The sequence below is a fragment of the Mixophyes fleayi genome, chromosome 8, assembly GCF_038048845.1.
Source record: "Mixophyes fleayi isolate aMixFle1 chromosome 8, aMixFle1.hap1, whole genome shotgun sequence".
NCBI lineage: Eukaryota > Metazoa > Chordata > Amphibia > Anura > Limnodynastidae > Mixophyes > Mixophyes fleayi.
In genome coordinates, this window is record NC_134409.1 from 109608635 (window position 1) to 109631423 (window position 22789).

The 22789-nt window shown below is 40.2% G+C and overlaps 1 protein-coding gene across 2 annotated transcripts in view; it reads right to left on the bottom strand.

Moving 5' to 3' along the window:
* SYN2 (synapsin II) overlaps positions 1-22789 on the bottom strand; it is a 218114-nt gene that overhangs the window by 54710 nt on the left and 140615 nt on the right. For both annotated transcript variants that reach the window (XM_075183165.1, XM_075183166.1), the window contains exons 6-9: positions 18287-18349; positions 17291-17433; positions 15949-16023; positions 14623-14725 (exon numbers count right to left, since the gene is read on the bottom strand). In XM_075183165.1, the coding sequence (XP_075039266.1) occupies positions 14623-14725; positions 15949-16023; positions 17291-17433; positions 18287-18349 (384 nt within the window). The remainder of the gene's footprint in view (positions 1-14622; positions 14726-15948; positions 16024-17290; positions 17434-18286; positions 18350-22789) is intronic.

A 22789-nucleotide genomic window follows, 5' to 3' on the forward strand; every position in this document is an offset into this window, starting at 1 on the left:
ATTTTTAGAACCTGGTCGGTAGGTAATCACAAAATTGAAACGAATGAAAAACAACGACCAGCGGGCCTGTCTGGAATTCAGACGTTTGGCCGATTGTATGTACTGTAAATTTTTATGGTCCGTGATAACAGCGATTTGATGTATTGCACCCTCCAGCCAATGTCGCCACTCCTCCAAGGCCCATTTAATTGCCAGTAGTTCCCTATTGCCCACATCGTAGTTGGCTTCGGCAGAAGAGAACTTACGCGAGAAGTAGGCACATGGGTGCAGATGGTAAGTATGAGAGTCCTTCTGAGACAGTATAGCACCAGCACCGACATCAGAGGCGTCGACCTCAAGAACAAATGGTTTTTTAGGATCTGGGTGTCTAAGGACCTGAGCAGATACAAAGGCCTTTTTCAAGCTTTCAAATGCAGCTATTGCTTGAGGCGACCAATTAGTGGAATCCATTCCTTTGTGGGTCAGGGCGACAATAGGAGCCACAATATCAGCAAAGCCACGTATGAATCTTCTATAATAAATGGCAAATCCCAGGAACCTCTGCACCGCTTTGAGATTATTAGGTTGCACCCAATCCAGGATATCTTGGACCTTGGTGGGATCCATGGAGAACCCTTCCGAAGAAATTACGTAACCAAGGAAGGATACCTTCTGCACCTCAAACTCGCACTTTTCTAATTTGGCGTAAAGGTGGTGTTCTCGCAATTTCTGTAGGACCTGTTTGACGTGACCCCGATGTATAGTTAATGACTTAGAATAGATGAGAATGTCGTCTAAATAGACGACCACGAAACAATCAAGGAACTCCCGTAGCACTTCATTTATCAAATCCTGAAACACCGCAGGTGCGTTGCTAAGACCAAACGTCATGACCAGATACTTGTAGTGGCCAGATTGCGTATTGAATGCAGTCTTACATTCATCTCCTTCTCTGATACGGATGAGGTTATATGCACCACGAAGATCAATTTTGGTGAAAACTGTAGCACCTCTTAATTGATCGAATAATAGGGAGATGAGAGGAAGGGGATAGGTGTTCTTGACTGTGATAAGATTTAATCCTAGTAGTCAATACAGGGTCTTAGTCCTCCGTCTTTTTTGGAGACAAAAAAGCATCCAGCACCCAGTGGAGATTTAGATGGCCTGATAAAGCCTTTCTCCAAATTCTCATCAATATATTCCTGCATGGATTTGGTCTCTGGACCAGAGAGCGAGTACAAGCGTCCCTTGGGCAATTTGGAACCAGGAATAAGCTCGATAGCACAGTCAAAGTCTCGATGAGGTGGTAACGTGTCAGCAGCCTTTTTGGAGAACACATCCCAGTACTCATGATATTGTGAGGGAAGTTGCTCCGGATTAGACTGGATTACACGCAGAGGTAGAGTCAAGCAAGACTGTGCACAATAAGAGCTCCACTGGACAATTTCTCCTTTTGCCCAATCCACGAAAGGGTTATGACGGGAAAGCCACAGATGGCCCAGGATCATCGGAACCGATGGACAGTCGATAAGGAAGAGGGTTATGGCCTCAGAATGGGGAGCTCCTATGTTCAGTTGTAATGATGGAATCTCCCAAACAATTTTACCTCCAGGCAAAGGACTCCCATCTAGGCCACAAACTGTAACTGCAGAAAGAAGCTTCACCATAGAAATCCCAGCAGAACGGGCAAACCCGATGTCAGGGAAGTTGCCTGCAGCTCCACTATCAATGAAGGCTGACAGGGCCACTGAACTGGCACCGAAAGTGACTTGAGCGGGAATCAGGACAGCATTCTTTTGGGAAACAATTTGAAAGCCTAAGTGGACCTTTCCCAGACATGCTCCTTTTTCAGGTTTGTATGGACAAGAGCAGGAGTAGTGGCTTTTATTACCACAATAAAAACATAGGCCTTATGACCGTCTCTTGTCTCTTTCCTCAGGAGGGAGGCGAAACGCCCCTGACTGCATAGGCTTCTCAACATGCGTGGAAGCTGGAATAAACGCAGACGAAAAAGAAGACGCCTCTTTCTCTGTCCTCCTCTCCTTAATCCTCCTGTCCATTTTAATAGCGAGTTGCATAAGGCTCTCCAACGAAGTGGGAGAAGGATACTGCACAAGTGAATCCTTAATCTCCTCTGACAGTCCTAAGCGAAACTGGCTGCGTAACGCTGGATCATTCCATTCGCTGTCAGGCACCATCTGAGGAATTCAGCGCAGTATTCTTCTGCCGAGCGCCGGCCTTGCTTTAAGGCCCGTAGATGAGCCTCAGCAGAGGCAACTCGATCGGGATCATCATAGAGGAGACCTTATGTGTTGAAGAAGGCTTCCAACGATTGCAGGATAGGACTCGACTGCGGTAGGGTAAAAGCCCAGGACTGGGGGTCTCCCTGCAGGAGGGAGATGACAATTCCAACTCTCTGCTGTTCTGAACCAGAAGACTGAGGTTTCAGCCAAAAATAGAGTTTGCAACTTTCTTTAAAATTCCGAAACAGGGCTCTATTTCCAGAGAACCCGTCCTGCAAGTTTAACTTGGGTTCAACAACGGAACCGGAAATGGGCAGTGTAGACCGGGAGTCCTCCCTTTTGAGAGGACAACCGCTGGGACAATCCCCTGACCGTTTGGTACAGGGTCTCAACATGACCCGCTAGGGCTTGAAATGGAGACAATTTGGTTCCTCTTTCATCCATCCCAATTCTGTCTCCAGAACGTTTTTTTGGCCGGTTATAAAGTTAGGAGCCCCTCTAGCCGGTACAACACAACCCAAAGTCTGCTCTGCCAGTCAGGTGTTCACTGGAGCCCCTAGTGGTGGGGACAGACTTGGCCGCAGACTAGCAGAGGGTCGTGAAGTGCGTACCGACTAGGGAGAACCCGGGAAAGCGGAGTGAAGTCCAGGCAAGGGTCGAGGGCCGGCAGCAGACAGGGAATCCAATACACAAGCCGAGGTCAATGGTCACAGGCACGGTAGCAAGGTCCAGATACAGGCAGGAAGGTCAGGCTCACGAGCAAACAGGCAGGGTCCAAATCCAGGCAAGGGGTCATACACGGAAAATCCAATAGAGTGTCCACGGGACAGTGACTGGAACAAAGGCAGGTACAGGAAACAAGCAGGTCAGCAGGACTGTTGCAGAGAAACTATAACCGGCAATGAGGCTGCAGACCTCACTGCCCTAAATACCCAGGCAGACCAATCAGGGCTAGAGTACACACGTGCAGGCTAATTGCCTGCCATGCTGCCTAAACAAATCAGTTTGCCCCAGGACCTACACTCAGGTGTAGGTTAATGAAATAATATGTCCTGGTAATCAGCCCATAGGCTGCGGGGAGGTTCAGCGCATGCGCCCGGCTACACAGCCTGCCGGAGCGCATAAAGATCACTTTCGGCGTCCGGCCGTTGCCCTGGCAACGGTCGACCCGAATCCAGGAAGTGACGTCCCGGTCGTCATGGTGACGGCCGGGACGTCGGAAGGAGCAGGAAGCGAGCCGCGGCGGCTGTGAGTACCGCCGCGGCGGCTGTGAGTACCGCCGCGGCGGCTGTGAGTACCGCCGCGGCTCGTGACACACACAGTACATATACATTCATAGATTCTTCAAAAGTAAGTTTAAAAGCTGTTTTATTGCACAATGGCAACACATACGCGTCAATACCATTAGCACATTCAGTCTATCTTAAAGAAACATATGAAAATGTGAAAATTATGGTTTTGTTTCTATTAAGTTTGATTTTATTGTTATTTTATTATGTTATTAAGACAAAAACACAGTGATATCATCTACACTTCTTCATATTTCACAATAAATATGTCAAGAACAATTAAACTTCTTGTTTTTTCTTAAAAATGTATGTAACCCCCTTATAGGTAAATGTGATATGGTAATTTTTTTTATATACTATTTCTTGATATACACAGGGGTATAATTAAGAATATAAAAGTATTATTAAAAAAGCTTTTAATACCTTAAATTTCGCAGACCTGTGTTATTTGAATATACAAGTGTGTATTTTATGTGCACAGAGGGAAACACATCTTCATGTGGCTTAGCTGTCATGTGATCAGTTATCATTATAGATTTTACAACCACACTGTGTACCCCTTTTAAAACAGACAAGTGTGCATTTTATGTGTACAGAGGGAAATATATATTTTCATGTGACTATGTGTTTATATGTTTAGCCATCATCAGATATTACAGAACCACACTTTTCTATCCCTTTTGTATCCCAACCCAACCCATTTGCGCCTAATCCCATCTTTCCTTTTGAATATTTGGACCATAGAGTTCAGGTGATTTTTTTTTTTTTTATTATCATTGTGGTGTATATTGTGTCACATTTTCATGGTTATTGTATGTTGAACAACTTTCATTAAATTATGTATTTAATCTTCATTGCTACCAATACATATTTCTGACAATCACAGCAGATTAATCCTTAGGGTGCAATACTACATTTTAGTTCCCATGTCCAGCTAGTATTGCTTGTTTTTTACGCTAGTATCTGATATGAGCGCAGGAATTTATTGTTTGTTAATTATATGATTTAGTCAAGAATGGATACCTTGTAAAATTGCCAGCAGCTCTATCAGATTGGGTGGTTTTTCAGAATCCAGAACGTAGTGTTTTTCATGTTGTATCGATTGGGATCACGAATGGAATGAGACAAGGGTGCCTCCTTTCCCCAATGATATTCATATTATGCATGGAAGCATTGGCATGGGCTATCAGGGCTAACCCTGACATCTCAGGTCTGCGGGTGGGGGACAAAGAATTCAAACTTGCGCTATTCACAGACGATCTCTTTTCTATCCTCACTAACCCTGTAGTCTCAATTCCAAACTTGATGTCCGAATTTAAATTATTTGGAGCCCTCTCTAACTTTAAAATCAAATATACAAAATCAGTCACCCTCAATATCTCTTCCCCCCTGGGTGTTGTTGAAGGCTTGAGGTATGCATTTCCATTTGTCTGGCATCACACCCAGTTAATATCTGGGAGTCATCATAAACAGAGATGTGTCCAGGATGTATGCAGTAAATTCCATACCCATAACTTCTACCATTCATAAAAACCTGAGAGACCGACTTCCCAAGGGTTTCTCTTTGATAGGTAGAGTAAATGTAGTTAAAATGAACCTACTCCTGAGGATCCTATATGTTCTACACTCCCCATCCATATCTCTAGCCAGTGGTTTGCTGACCTGAACCGGGCCATACGTGAATTTTCTTTGCAGGGTAGAAGACCCCGTTTTAAACATGAGATACTTTATAAGCGCAAACACTCTGGAGGCCTCCAGTTGCCAAATTTTGCCATGTATTATGATGCTGCAATGCTAAACAGGGTCCTAGATTGGACGAGAAGTGGATCTGTTAAACAATGGGTCTGGATTGAGGAGTATATACTAAATGCCCCTATAATTCACATGCCTTGGCTATCGGTACTCTCCTCCATACACCACCAAACATTCACCCCGGCCCTGAACAGATGGTCCAGACTCTGAACTATTCCAGACATATCTTCCAGGACTTCTCCCCTGACTCCACTACTAGATAATCCAGACTTTCCTCCAGGTCAACAGGGATCGGCCTTTGGTCGTTGAACAGAGGCTGGAGTCTCCCAGATCAGCCAGCAGGTGGGCATGTCGGGTATTATGCAGTTCTCAGACATCCAAACAAAATGGTACTTACGTAATTCCGAAGTTTGGCGGTAACTGCAAATAAAACACTTCCTATGCTCCTCGGGGATGCGCGAAATGGCAGGGAGAAAACTCACTTTGTTTGAATCTCTGTGCACTGCAAACCAATACCCCAGACATACACTGTCCTCAATATATAAAATTTTGATTGAACACACCTTTAGAGCTCTGCTAAATTTCACCAAATATTGGGAACGAGAATTGGGAACTGTCATTTCGGATCAAGAATGGACTGATATATTCCAACATACACATGCCAGCTATGTCAGTGTTCGGGTGATTGAAACCCAATATAAGGTTCTGACCCGGTGGTACCGGTGTCCCAGCATCCAGGCCAAAATGTACCCTGGTCTCCCAAATCTCTGTTGGAAATGCCAAACAGCATCAGGACCCCACTACACATTTGGTGGGAATGCTCTGACCTTCGTCCCTTCTGGGAAACAGTGTTACTTATTTCTAAGGCTATAACCGGACCTGAGGTTCCAAATTGTCCAAACTTTTGGCTGCTTAATAATACTAAAATGCCCATTTCCAAGTGCAAGAAATCCACACTAAAATACTTCAGTTGCACTGCGAAGGCTTTGATACCGGTCCACTGGAGAACCCCTACACCACCATCCATTAAAGAATGGTTTGCACGATTGGACTTTTATATGTCCATGGATGACCTGATATTATCATCAGCGGACAAATAAAGAGAGTATTACATATTGTGGTTTGAATGGCTAGAATTCAAGAAAAGCCCAATGTACGCCCTTTGGAATATATGAGGTTTCCTTGATCCCTCTACAGTGCTAAACCCACTGTCTCTTGCATGACATGCAGAATTCATAATATCCTTTTTGGTTTTTTTCTTTTCCGGATATCCTCCAATCACCCTCCTTCCCCAGTTTGCCGTTCTCTCTCTTTCCCCATTCTTCCCCTACCTATCTTTATCTCAGCGAAAGTATCATATTGAGTCTAATCTGTACTAGAGTGCTTGCAATAAGTCTCTTTCAAATATTACGCATTATTTTGTTGTTGTTAATCTGAAAGTATACTGTATTTCCGTGAACGTAAATTAGTGATATCTTGTTATGTGATCTACATCCTATGCTTCTGTTCTATTCTGTTCACCATGTCATTTCCATAGAATGTACTCTTTTTTACATCCAATAAAAATTGAATGCATTAAAAAAAATTACTGGGAAAAGGAGACTGAAATGAGAATTTAATTCCTATACTATACATTTAATTTTGCTGTATTTAATGAACAATAGGTCAAAGTATGGTTAAGCTCATTTATGTGAGTTAGGAAGGGGCAAAACACAGTCTTTGCACCGCCAACAGAAATCATGGGCCAGCTGCCCCCCCCCCACCCTGGCTGTAGTCAATGTGCAGTAAGGATGTGCCAAGCTCGAGCGCACACAGCAGCGTTTGATTCAAGCTCTGGGCATCTCTCAGGTACTAGTTTTTCAACAGTATCTCTTGCTCCAGGTACAGGTCTAGTCTAAGTGCTGATTACTAGTGATGATGGCTGAGTATGTGTTTGCAATTAGGAACAACTGTAAAAATGTATTTTATGTACAGTAGACATTCATAACATCCTAATATGTATTTCATGAACAAAATATTTTTTTTTATTATATTTTAATGTTTTATCATTAATGCCTTTATTATTAACAGTTCACATTAACCAAATTTTTTTTTCTGTGCATTCTTTTGTGAGTTTATATTCCACATATGTATTGGACGTACCCCGCAGTGACTTTTCTAGTAGAGCAGAGCAGACCTACACCCATATTCATCACCACACTCATCTTCAGATCCACTCCTTGTTGAATTCAGAGGTGCGTATACCCAATTTACGTGTGTTTTTTCTTAAAAAAAACATCCATTACGCTCAGTTTGCACTGCTTAATGAATCAGCCCTCATATGTTTTTATTGCTATGTTCCATCCTATGTCCAACTGCTGCAATTTATAAAACTGAAGGGAGGAGGTGCCTGAAATACTCCACAGTGGGCCCGATAGGTTACTGCTGAATTCGGCGGTCAGATGTATATGACTGCCGACATGTCAGGAAAAGAACCGGCCCGTTGCCTAGCAACGGGACGCAAACCCACCGCGCATGTGCGAGCGGCGGAACCCGGACGTACGTCCCATTGCCTAGAATCAGAAGAAGCAGCGGGTGTCCATCCCCGGCACATATGCACAGTGCGGGGATGGCGCCTGATACTCTGTCTTTCTGTGTAAGTTTTGTACTGTAGGCAAGGCATCATTTTAGTTGCTCTTCTTTGTATAGCCCCTAGTGTATTTATATCCTTCTGGAGATTTGGCCTCCAGAACTGAACACAGTATTCTAGATGAGGCCGGACCAATGACCTATACAGTGGCATTATTACTTCTTTCTTTCTGCTACTGATTCCTCTCCCTATGCAACCAAGCATCTGACTTGCCTTCCTTATTGCTTTGTTAGATTGCTTACCTCTCTTTAAGTCACTTGAAATAGTGACTCCTAGATCCCTTTAATTCTCAGTAGTTTCCATTACAGTGTCATTAATAATATATTTAGCCTTTGGGTTTTTGAGACCCAAGTGCATGATTTTGCATTTTTGGGCAATAAACTGAAGTTGCAACTATCTTGACCATTCCTCTAGTCTACCTAGATCATCAATCATTTGTTTTACGCCTCCTGGTATGTTTACCCTGTTGCATATATTTGTGTCATACTTTCCCTTCAATACCATTTGCAATGTCACCAATAAAGACATTAAATAGCACTGGTCCAAGTACAGATCCTTGGGGTACTCCACTGGTAACCTTTCCCTTCTGTGAATGCACTCCGTTTACAATAACTCTCTGTTTTCTATCTTGAAATCAAGATCTTATCCATTCAACCATCTTAGAATCCAATCCCAAGCTTTCAAGTTTATTTAATAGCCTGTGATGTGGGACAGTGCTGAAATCCAGATAAGCTACATCTACATCCCCCATCCCCGATCTATTACTTTAGTCACCCAGTCATATATATATATATATGTATATATTATATATATCAATTGACATTTATCAATATTAAACCATTTATGCACAGATCTATGTGCAGTATTAGTATGGACTGTAAACTTTGTGTGTCGCTTACAATATTTTATGTTTTACAGACAGAAGTGAGAACCTCTATTTTGATGGCCTTCAGATTGGACACCAGGAAATCCCTGTTTCATTCTGTGCGACACTGTTTTTACACCCAAACCAAACATAGCATACATGCTGATTTGTGGCCACTGGTTTGAGGATATATTGAAATAATATTGACTTATACTCTAGTGCTCTTAATGTAAAGCTATGCAGATTACCAGAAGACCAAGCAGACCAATGAATGTAGCAAACAAACCATCCTCTATTCCTTTCTTACTTCTAAAAGAGAAGTATTCAGAACCATCATGAAAAAGGGATATTTTCCTAGGAAAGTGGCTTGTTACTATGTTTATTAAAATTGGTCAAAATAGTTGACTGTCTGTGATAAAAAGAATGAGTTATTTATTATGAAATGTTTGTTGGAACTATATTTAGGGCTTTTCACTTCAAAATGAACTTTTAATTTTAGATGACGCCAGTAATAAAGTTATGTAACAATTATAGTTTCTGTGATATTTATAACATCAAGTGTAGGTTTACAAGAAACTATTCAATATAGAGGAAACAATACCTGGTGTAACGTGTGCACTGTGTCAGCAAACCTCTGATTTGTGAGTCAACCAGCAAGCTTCCAACCTCCATTTAGATGTCAACACAAAATGAGGTAAACACCTTTTTATTAGAGAAATAAAGATTTATATTGAGTGTAAATGAAATGCTTTTATTAGAAATAATTATTATTTATGTGCATGTCTGGAAATAAATAGACTCCATGTTTATTGTAATGTACAGTGTTAAAAAGCAGGTCCAAACACAAACAAACAAACACACACATACACACACACACACACACACGCACACACACACACACACACACACACACACACACACACACACACACACACACACACTACATGGCCAAAATAATGTGGACACCCAAATGTCACATCCATATGTGTTTGTTGAACATTTCATTCCAAAACCATGGGCATTAATATGGAGTTGGACCCCCTTGGCTGCTATACACAGCCTCTGCTTTTCTGTTTTTTTTCCATTCGATTTTGGAACATGGCTGCGGGCCGCATCCATTCAGCCACAAGAGCGTTAGAGAGGTCAGCAGGGCCTTAATCCCCTGTCTCATAGCCTAGGGCGCAAGACTGAGAGGGGTGCCAGCTCAGTGAGTGAGGAGTGGTTCAGTGCCATTCTGTCACAATGACAACCAGAGCGGCTTTGAGAGACTCCTTACCCTAACACCTTACTTGGCAAAGTCCGAATTCAGTGAGGACAAAACACCTAGGGGCTGAGTCATTAAGGAGCGTATCTGCCCATTTTGTGTGTATCATCTGCACTATACACCAAGGAACGGAGCTGCATCCAAATCGCCGTGGAGTGAAAAGGCCAGCTACTACACCATACGATTTTATGGAGGGAACCGAGAGGGGAATGGGCGTATGCATGTAGTTAATGTACAGTAAGGGCGTTCCTGTATAGCAACGTCCAAGTCAATCTCCGACGCTTGCAGAAATAAGCTGTTTTTCAGCCGTACATCTTGCTCCAGCTACAGAGTTAGTCTAAGTTCCGAATACTAGTTATGACAGCTGAGCATGCATGCTAAAACGTGTTTGCAATCATGAGCAACTGTAAAAATGTATGTTATGTACAGTACACATTAAGAACATCCTAATTATTGTTTTTCATGAAAAAAAACTAAGAAAACAAACCAATTTCCATGTTTTCTCATTGATGCCTATATTATTGACAGGTAACATTTATGCAATAGTTTTTGTTTCTGTGCATTCTTTGTGAGTTTCTATTCTACATAGGTATTGTACATATCCTGCAGTGTCTTGTCTAGTAGAGCAGATTAACCAACACTACACCCGCAGTGATCACCACACATATCTTCTGATAAGTTTCTTGATGACTTCGGAACTAGGGATATTTGGCTTACAGGCGTTCTAAAACAAACTATTAAGTTAATGTTGGGCTAATTGGGGGGAATGAGGTGTAATTATCAAATGAGGGTGCTATTGATTTAATGTTGGGCCGGTTGGGGGTAAGGTGTCCTAAAGTTTCCACTTATTGCTCAGGTTTCAAGGAGGTGAACATTAACTCTCTCTTTTCCAAACAGGGCCCCAATATTCCAGGAACCAGCCAAGCAACTGAGCTTAAGACACCATCTGCAGGACCAGGTAGTCAGATCTGCAAGAAAATGTAGAAGAGAGCACTACATGGCTGAAGAGTGGCTATCACTCATACCCCAAGAGTGACAACATCCGCAACAAAGATGGGGGGGCGCCAGTGTTCTCTCTTGCCCAAGGCACTATAAAGTCTATCTGAGGTCAGGCACTGATGTTGGGCGATAAGACCTGGTTTGCAGACAGCGGATCCGGGGGGGGGCATTGGGGTGATCATCTCCAATAGAACACTGATGGGACAGTGTCTCGCTCCCGCCCCCTCCTCCTCACAGACTGTCGGGTGTGACATCATCATCACATCCCGATGCTGTCAGTGAGGAGCTGCGCTGAAAGTAGTAGCTGACAGACAAAAAGACAGAAAAAAGAAGGTCATAGGAAGGTAAGAAAATAATTGTGTGATGAAGGGGGACAGTGTGATGAAAGGGCACAGTGTGTTAAGGGGGACAGTTTGATAAGGAGAAGCAGACTGATAAGGGATACCATTGTGATAAGGGGGAGCGGTGTGAAAAGTGGCACAGTGTGATAAGGAGTACAATGTAATAAGGAGCACCGTGTGATAAAGGGGACAGTGTGGTAAAAGAGCACAGTATGATAAGGGGGGGGGGGGAGTGTGGTAAAAGAGCACACTTACTGACATCCCTAGCCAACCTACATGCTGAAATCCTTTCTTAATTCAGATAAATCAGATGGTCTAGACTTGAATATGCCCAATCCCACCCAACAATCATTTTAAATTAATTTTAGGTACAGGTGTCCACTTGCCCAAACTTAAAAACATGGGATTACAGATTACTAAACATTTGACAATCTCTTCACAGGTAATTTCTCTGCATCATTAGATACAATCAAATCTTAGCTCTCTAGCTGCATTAAAGCAGTGGTTCCTAACCAGGGGTGTGTGTACCCCTGGGGGTGGGAGAACGCATTTCTAGGGGTGCGAGTGGTAATGATAGGTTTTTATTATTTTTATTTGTATCAAAAAGTTAAAGTAAAATAAAATATATGGATTATTCAATAAATAAATTGTTTTGCAATAAATGCAATTTCCTAACAAAAAATCGGAACACAATTTTCAAGGGGGTGCGAGAACGTATTTTGAGATTCAATAGGAAGGCAATCACTAAAAAGGTGAAGAACCACTGGAATAATGTCTTAATTCCCAGATTGGTCGCATTACTATGAACAAAATGAATATATTACCTCCACTCCATTATTTATTCCAAGCTCTACCAATTAAGGTATTATATTTGTTAAATTCTTACAAAAATGTGTATCCCACCTTGTATTCTTTCCAAACATACTAGATCGTATCAATGCTAATAGAGATATCTTATGTCTCCTGTAAATATGATTTAGTAATTTCTAATGAGAGGGGTGTATATATATATATATATATATATTCTTTATTAAAATAGCATAATAGCTTTTCATGATAATTTGGAGGTTTTGGAATTTTGAAAATCCAAATCCAAATGAGAAAAGCAATGGGGCGGTTAGACCTCAGATTAACATGACCTCTGTGGACAAATAAACAATAGCTAGCTTCCAGCTGCACAATACAGTGTTAACTTAGCCTGATAATTTCCTTATTCATGTCTGTTTCCTAAAGGACAGATAAACTATGTATAATTAAACAATAGCTCCTTACCATTGTATTACTACTAAAAAGTATGGTTAATTAATCATGCTGAAGCCTAACTACAAAACTGACTGAGCTAAGATGTTTAGCTGAAACAAGATGGTGTCTTGGTCACATCTGAACAATATAGCAACTGTCTTTACATTTCCAATACATACAGTATTACAGGTAATTGAAAGGGTATAATGTATAGTATGACATGAAACACATAACATAATACACTGTTGGTGTATATACTCCAACTGGCCAAGGATTATAAAGTACATGTTGTTGGGTGAAACAGATGATGAATAAAAAGTCCACAGGCAAGGGAAACCCTGCTTCTCCAGAGCGGTTTACTGTGGGGATTAGCTTTTTAAAGGGGCCTCACTTCACTAAACTTTATTTAAAGCATATAACAGTTTATTAATAAACATAATCTTTATAACAGTCTGTCTTAGTTAGAGTTAGAGTCCACCAGCAAGAAGGAAGGCAGTCCACTAAAGGTTAGCCACCATAAGAATAACCAACAGCAGCTGGGTTAGGTGCACAGTGAAGCAAAAAGGGTTCAGGCAGATGCGTAGTTGAGGACAATTCGAGGTTGGTACACAAATAATGGATAACTGGAGGCAGGATGCAGAAATATATATTTTATGTACATATACATAGTGGCAAAGAGGAATATTTGGCACAGTACCCCTATACGAAAATAGGTGAAAACACAGCTAGTCTATTGACTCTAATCATTCAGATTGTTTTTATGGAAAATAAATGTGCTTTAAGATAATGCACCATTGTGGTTGCTTTGCTTCTTCTTCTTTTTATGTCCACATGTTGGAGTGGAGTGAGAGAGAACATATACTGCAATACTGTTAAGGGAGCAGAGCACAACCCTACAGGCGCATATTGATCTCCTGTTATGTAAGCATATACCCTAAGGGGGAGAGAATTGAAGAAAAAACCACGGGTGCTTATTGGAAGTTTTCATTGACATCACCTTTTTTTGAGGATTACCATATACCCCATAGTGGTGGTGGACTTTATTTGGTGTTGTAAGTTATTATGCCATGTTTTTTTCTTTGTCTCTTCTTTTATTATGTACCTCGCATGACGAGAGGATTGAGGAGATACATTCCTCTTTTTTAGAGGTTCTCTGTGAGTCTAAGACGGAAGCGCCAGTGTACGTACCCATTTGTGTATTACTGCACATTAATGGTAGTTGCAACACATAGTCAGTTATGTCCAAATATAGTAGTATTCATATGTTATATTAGAGTTACATGCATATTAGTGAAATACACGGAACAGGTTGAAGGAATCATATCATGAGTGGTATCATAATAAACCTCTTTACATTTCCTACTGTTTGGTTCACTCTGCGAGGGAATCGCAAAGTGCATACACAAGTTATGAATGATAGGGAATTATGAACTACTTAAGACTAAGGAATCTTGGCGGGAAGAGCAGAGCATACCCCCTGGAGAGGTGACCCCCTCCTTTGGATTCCTTAGGATGAACTAGCCAATGATTGACAACCCCTTGGACCTTCCTGAGACCTGGACCAATAGATGCAAGCTATACCATCTTCATTGTATTACTGTATTTCTGTGTGTATATAAGCAGCAGCTTCACATCTAGTGTTCAGACATCTTGTCCCCAGACTTCAGGATTGAATGACTGCACACTGGATCCAGAGCGCCTGCGATAAGTAACGGCTGTATTTATTATCATTTCGCTTGAACACATTACTCTACTATTTGCGAATAAATCTTTGTGCTTTGGAAACACAAATCGAGGTTCCACAATCGTTATTGGTTAGCGACAATACGCACATAACACTGTCGTGGTAAGACTTTGAATTGAACTCCCCTTTGACTTTAGCAGTCTCAATTTGACTTTATATATATTTGTTATTATGGAGCTAAAGTGTTTATTACAAAGTGACATTACTAACACAGTAAAAGTATTGATTTATGTGAGAATTTGCATAGTAATTACTGGTGTAACATTAATTCTTACCTCTATAATATAATCCTTTCCATCCTTTCCATGCACAACCTTAACAGCACAAATGTCTAGGCCACCAAAGATTTCAGAACATGTATCAACCCAAAATTTATACCTGCAAGAAAACAGATTACGCAGTCAACATTACATTAGTGTTTCTTAAAATGACAATCTTATTTAATGAAAATATAATAGACATGCTATCCAAGAGCCCTCACGATTAGGGTATAAAAACATTATTAATAATAATATTTAAAGTCATACAATGTAAATATGAACCTGCTTTTATATAATATTTGAATATTAGAAGTCATCAAGAAGTATATTAATACATAATATCAGTCAGCTAATGCCGCAGAGAGGTCACTGGTCCCTAGAAAATTGAAAATCTGCAAACTGTTTCAGCTCACAAAATGGTAACTCCCCTGTATGTAAGTGATAGGTCCAGGTTAAACCTTTTAATACTACTAACACAGAAGCATCAGGAGACTGGATTGCCTACTATTCCAGAATGTCTGGGAGACTCCAGAATTTAGGGGGGTCCTCTCAGACCCCTGGGAAACTAGGCCATCCTTCCGGATCCAGCCTGATCTTCTTGCAAAGCTGACAATTCTTACACAACATAGGCAACAACAATAAAGGTGAACTATGTCATTTTTTTGGCTTATTACTACCTATGTCAAATATAACATTTGTAAGTGCTCTCTAAAATTTTCCTGTGCATCAGATTTGTGTCAGTGTGTGTGCGTAAGTGAGAGCTCATTAGAGGTTCCTAAACAGGAAAGGAGGTCCAGTATGTATTGGAGACCTAATTCAGGCATGCACTGCAAGCAGCATTAATAGATCCATGCAGAACTGGATCTTATAAGTGTTGCTTTATAAAAGTTAAACCCTGTTAAACCCCATTTACATTGGATCTATTACTGCTGAAAATAGGGGATATCCATAGAAATATCTGACAATCCTCTCCTGGATTTAAAAAAACCCTGTCAATTCTGAAAGATGATGTGCAAAATGAAATAAAAAACAACACACAACAACATAAATATATCCATGTTCATAGGTTGTGCTAGTAAAACGTAACTTGACATTTTTTCTGGGTTGTGCAAAATGTGTAAAGTGTCTGTGGGGAGAATTAAGTTGTATTATTAGCTTTATTTTGTATTCTTACCATCAATTGGCAATAACTATAAAGTTCTCTATTCAAATATGCTACCAAAATAAAGACATACGTGTTCTGAAAACACATTTACTTGGATAGACTGAAAAAATCAGGAAAGTGGCCTGGGTATTAACGTGCAAACCACCTCTAGATACAATGGAGTTAATATTACTCACCTTCCTGTCATTGCAACTTGTTCTAACATTGCAGATCCAGTGTTGGTCTTCCAATTACCTGATATAGAGGTTCTCCTGATAAACACAGAAAAATAGCATTACTGGAAAATCAAACATACTTAAAGAGAGTGTAAATTTTCATACCATCAACCATTCTTTATGCCCTGTCCCTATATGTAGCTTTCTGCTCCCAGGCTACATAGAAATGATATGAGGGGTTTTACAGAATTGTGCATCACATATAGCAAATTACAGTTTATCTAGAAAACAGGTCATCTGAATGGAGACACTGGTCTGGAAAGCCAAACAATAAATTCCATGCCGGCTGGGTATAGGAGCCTGATTGACATGCTGTGTCTCAGTTAGGTGGATCATATCATTAAATTTTGTGACCTGGCAATCCTTCTCCATCCCTTCTGTAGGCCCAAGCTCTTCTGAGCATATGAGAGGGTCGGCACATGCACAGTGAACCTGTCTGGGATTTCAGGTCTAAAAAATTTAAATGGGTCTTCATTGCGCATATGTATGAGCAGTGTAGGGGCTTGTGTAGCAGCTGGAGACGCATCCCCAAGCCCCAAGCGCCCCTCACTGTTGGGCGCCATAGCCACTGCACCCCCTGGAAAAGCTATAGTCCTGCCCCTGGTCCCTACACCACAGAATCTGCAGTCAGATGAGTGGAAACAAAAAGAACTTACGTTACGTTGAGGAGGATATAATTAGATGGGTATTGGGGCAATAATTATTTTAGGAGGTGGAGATCCCCTTTAAACACAGTGGTTAGAAAGTTGATCAACCATCTCTATCATATCCTCCTTATTTAGTGATAGCAAAGTCATGTTTTTGAAATAGATGACAAAGAGCATCAGGTTCTTCTGACATAAAGTATGGCTTTTATGCCAAAAGACAAATGCAAAAATGTTACACACAAAAATGCAAAATGCTTATTATTGTAGATATACATTTGTTTCTTCATTTGCAACTTAATGTTTTCCTCAGTTTTTCCAAATACTGTAGCTAAAGCTGGGTGTGGCTTGGGCCAGACTTCCCAGCGCAAAACTTGCAACATATCTAACACAAACATAACATTTCCGAAACACTTGTGAGTGCACAATTAACATCAGTACAGACACAGAGCATGACAGGCACAGGAGGTCTTCAAACAGGAAAAAAGAAACAAATTTATAGAAGTGAATTAACATTTCCATAAATACTGTGAAGTAGAGAAGACCATTTAAAACAAAAACAAATAACTTTTTTCTACTGTGCCCTAGTTTTAATAAATGTCCCCCAATATTACTGTAGAGAGGTTCAATTTGTGATAACTATGCCAAGGCCTACTTACATGTATGCTTTGTAGTTATTTCCTATCTTCTGAATCCTAATGTCATATTTAGAATCTATGAAGGGCTCGGTGGTGGCGTAGGTCTGCGTTAAGGCCACAACGCTGGCAATATCCTGGAAATCATAGTGGTTCTCTATCTTCACCTGTTGATACACATGAAACACTGGTTATTATTGAACTCTGCGATCAATAAGTACAGATGTTATGAGAGCATTATATGAAGCAATCAGAAACATGAAATTAATAATAGTCTGTAGAAAAATACCAGTTTACCATCATGTCAGAGAGATGTTCTATAGAAAAGTATGTGTATGTGGGCAGAATAAACAGTGACAATATATTCTCTACCATATTTAGGACATACTTGACTAACTTTTATATCTGCCCTTTGGTAGATGCATAGGCCATGTATAAAAAGAAGAGGTGGGGATGACGCCATTCTTGTCAGCAAGTGGGTGGCACAAGACATATGACAATGATGGGTAACAGACAGTCCTCTGAGATTCAACCTGTGAACCCAGCTCCTTCCTGCTTTACTACCCATCAGTCCTTTTGTCAACAGTATGTCCTCTCAGCCCCAGGTCTTGTTCTCTGCTTTCCACCCCACCAAGCTTCAGCCACAGCTCCATCTCTCATTTACCAAGATAGGGCCGCAGGTGAAACACAGAGGTTCATAAATTAAACAGTAAGACCTTATTCTTTGTTCTATGAAGTTCTGCATGATACAAGGTTAAGTAAGTTTGCTTAGCCTAAAATTTGCATACAAAGTATCTTTCAGTATATGCGATTATTAAGACAGTATCTAATAATATTAACAGATTTACTGTACAGGTTCAATATCCTCTGACAGATATCCAGCTGTGTAAAGAATAAGTTAACTTGGAACCACAGTTTCCTAGAGGCAGCTAAGACTTAACTGTTTTTCTTGTGTCTATTTATTAATAAATCTGAAAATAAGTAAATTAAAGATGAATCAAAGGAGATATCTGTAAGTACCTTTCCCATTCCAGAATGTGCATGTCCAATCTTCACTACAACAGGAAATGTTGGCATTGCGAGCTGAAACACAACCACAGAGCAGTTCATTGGACTCAATTATTTTTACAAATTTGTATTATTAAACATTGCAGAATATGTGCAGAAAGGGCATCATATATACTTACTTATGCCAAAGTATAGCATAGAAATTCAGCTTAACAGTGTAAGTTGTAAATGCGAATGTCACATTACCCAATACGTACACAATATAATTTAAAGAACTGTTATATACATGTCAGAGAATAGTGCATTGGCGGTGTTATTAACAAAGGCAAAAGTCAGGTTTTTCATATAAAATGTACTAAACTAAAAACACTTCCACACCTGTCATTTACTGCTTTATAAATAAAATAGGAATCTTTTTTCGGTCAGTAGTTCAAACAGATATAACAAATAAGTAATTCAAACAGATGGTAGCAATTTGACATAATTTAAATGTGACACTAATGAATGAAGTGCTGGAGGGGTTGTTATGCAGACAGCCAATCAGAAGTGGCTGGATAGTACTGCTGGAATTTCATCATCATCAGATATCTTTACACCAGGCCTCCAGCACCCACAAAAGAAAAGGATATCTGGGAATGCATTCAGCATGGCCGTAACTAGGGCTGTGCGATAGGGGCGACTGCCCTGGGTGCAACGCTGAAAGGGGCGCAGTTTAGGTATATTTTACGTTCATTTGGTTAAAATTGACTTTCTCACCCCAGGCGCTAGAATTTTAAGTTACGGCTCTGGCATCCAGGCCACAGTAGGTGGCATCTCCAGTAGTACACGTGCTTACTATACTCAATTTACACTTGTCTGCCCCCATTCTACCTCTAAGGCGTAAGCGATCACAAGTCTAAGATGCACATAAATATAAATATTGATGCATTTAGGTACACATGCTGAGTACAAAAATGTGTACAATTAACAAAAAATTTACATATTCCCAAACATAAATGAGGACCAGGTTGTAAAGTATAGAAATTAAAAATATAGAAACTAAATTACAATTTTTTGCAGCATTTAAACATTACCTTCTGGTACCATATGCTATGTTGTATAATGAAGGCAGAAAGGAGTTATTATATGGTTGTTGAAGGGGAGAAAATCTCCACTTTGGACATGTAATGAATCACCACCAATGAACAAAAAAAACAACAGATACATGAAATTAAAGATTCATTTTATTAAGTGAGGGGGTGATTTAAATATTGCGTTTTGGAAAGGGGTATTCCTTGACCACTACTAAAACACGGAGGATCAATATAAGAAGCATGAAAAATGAAAATTTACTTATAGAAAGGTGGTAGAAGAAAAAAGTGAACTGAGGGTTTTTATGTGAGCATTTCCACTAATTACCACTAAAAAGTGGGAAGTATACCTTAAAGTAAGGTGAACATTTTGTAAAGAACAGTTTTTCTGAAAGTAATTATCAAATGACAAACATTGAAATAGAGGGGAAATATACAATGCGTAGACAACTTCATTATTTAGCTAATTCAATTCCATTTGCTATATGAAGAACTGCATAGAAGCAGCTCTCTTGTTCTGTATGCTGTATACCACTCCTAGTTTCTATTTCCATGCTCTGTAAAAACAAACAGGCCTTATGCCAATGGAATCAATAAAGTGGCCTAATCTATGAAATGACACAGACTATTAAACTTTGCAACCATTTAGTCAACACAAATTAACGGAAATGCAATTTCTTAGGGTGGACCAAGTTAGTACACCCTGGATTTTTTAGCTCTTTAATTTTTTTTAAAGTTTTCAATGATGCAGGTGAGCGGTAATGCATTATGCCAAGATCAACAGAGCACATTCGTGTCTCCAGAAGAATTGTTGATTCCCCTCGGGTTATAAAGTAATTTCAAATGACATCCGGTTCAATCATTAGACAGTCTAACAGATTGTGTGCACATGGAATAATTCCAAATTAGTGGAATCTAGTTAAAGCATGCTGTAGTACTAGACTCAGCCGATGCACTGGTCAAAAGATGCTGAAAGGATTAAAGACCCCAGATTAACATTACAGTATTTGCCACAATCATGAGAGCAATCTTGATCTATGTTGGAGGTCAAAGAAGGAAAGAACCCCCTCTCTCAAAATAGCATGAATTAAATTTGCTACAGATAACATTGGCTTAGGATCAAGACTTCTAGAACAATGTGCTTTTGACAGAGTCAAAGGTGGAATTATTTGGCCATAATGCCAGACATAAAGTTTGGCTCACAAAAGTGCTTTGAACAGAAGAACCTCATGTAATATGGAGGTGGGGACATTATGGTTTGGGGCTGCTTTGCTGCTTCAGGGTTTAGTCTATGCAGCATGCTATCATTGAGTCATCCTTCATCATCAGCTATATAGCGCCACTAATTCCCCAATGCTGTACAGAGAACTCACATCCTTGACTTCAAAAAAATTTCTGGTGTACCCGAAAAACCCACCAGAGCCTATGTCTCTCTGGTGATAATCTGGTGAGAGAAAGGTGACTTGATATTGTTTAACCTATAATGTTACTGTCACTGCCACTCCCTCCAACACATAGGTATCATCACAGTCCCTGCGCCTCCCATTTTCCCAGCAGACTTCTCGCCTTTCCTAATAGCACTGATGCTCAGGTCAGTCATGCAAGCTACACACATGTGGGATAAAATCAGGAAACTGTACTGATCATCAGCCCACATGACTAAGCCTGGCAAGTTCTGTAAAAAGCAAGGCACGTTAGCTGGTGAGGAAGGACACCCTTCCTGCTCCCCCTACCATCCCCTCCATAAATTACCATGGGTAATGTGCACCCTTATTACCATCATACTACCACACTGAACTCCTTCTTTCCTGACTACCGCCATCACATGATACTCCCCCATTATTCACCACCATGAATAACCATAGAAAGGGAACACTCTACCCATTACAAGGAGAGTGTCCACCCTCCTCCGCCCCTAATTACTACTACACTACCATCCTGAACTCCCTATTAGCTAACTACCAGCAATGCCTGTTACACCCCCATTATTCACCACCTTCTCCCTGATCTACCACTGCTAACACCTCATTGAACTCCTCCTGTCTAGTTTACCACTAATAATACCTCTTTGAACTTCTCCTCCTTCATTAAAACTGCATTCCATACTTTATACAGTAACATAAATAATGAGAACGCAACAGGCCATGTTTTAACTCCAACGCTGAGGTGACATTAAAGAACTCTACTAACAATATTAAATCTAATAATAGATGTGTCTTTCTCCCAGTCTGCCTGGTGCTCCAAAGCCCCATGTGCGCTGAGAAGTACAGAATAGAGAGGCTTCATCAACACTATTACTTATTGGAAGTAGGCTAGAAGTAGTAGTATACAGAATAGGCCCACAGAACCATCGGGGGCTGAATGCAGATTTAAGAAAAGATACATAAGAAACATTACGTACCCTAACAGTAGATTAAGACATTAGATGTATGGAAACTAGGTCAGCTATTTCAATTACTTTATATAATCCTATATACTTAGGGGAAAAATCAATTCCCCGTGATGTGCCACAGTTGTGAATGCACTCCGCTTTTAAGTAACTTCACTAACTTTTCATCGCACCCCAAAGAGTTGCGCAAGAAAATCAGTGAAGCTTTGGTACCCGGAAATAAGCACTGTCGGACCTGGCTGACTTATCCAGTGGCTCATGATGCTGAATTTAATTCCCCCCCATGAATCCATATTAGCAGATGATAACCTATGCTTGATGTTCTTAATTAATATTAGACCTGAACCCCAGTCTGCAATGTAAGAGTTTTCTAGTGGTTTCTATCAGCAAGATGTTTTTAACGAGAAACTAAATACTGACATAATCATTAACCAAATTTGACACATCATCAAGTTTGGAATCTGCTACAGGAACAAGAAGAGAAGGATAAGAAAAAAAATCTGGGATTTTACCTTATGCAAATAAGAATAGTAAAGTGCCAGTGGAATACTATGGAAAATGACCTAGGGTGTGATCACTGTGCACACAAAAGAATGTTGAAGTACCAGTAGAAAAGGGTGGTGAAGTCTATTAAGCAATTCTGCAAAGGGAAATATATAAGGATATTTATATCCACTGGCCTCAGGATGGTACAAAGAAGCAAATGAGAATCCTTCCCCAGCAGTTTCGCAGAGACAATGCTAATTGCACAGCATACATTTTAGGGTATCATTTGTCTGTCAAATATCACAATGACACCATAGCAAGTGCAATCAATGACGTATGATAAGATGTGTTATAAGTGATTCACAATGATAAATCACATCATCTTGTTTTTAAAAAGATAAGTGTAACATTCATAATTATGGGTTTTGTTTGTCTGAACATTTTGATTTTTAAAAAGCAATTAATATGAGAAACGCCTTCTCTTGGCCAGTGAATTAGTTTTTAAAATTAAAATTATGACTGCTACATAATGAGGTGAAGTTGTTTCAAGTCATCATGTTTGACTTATTT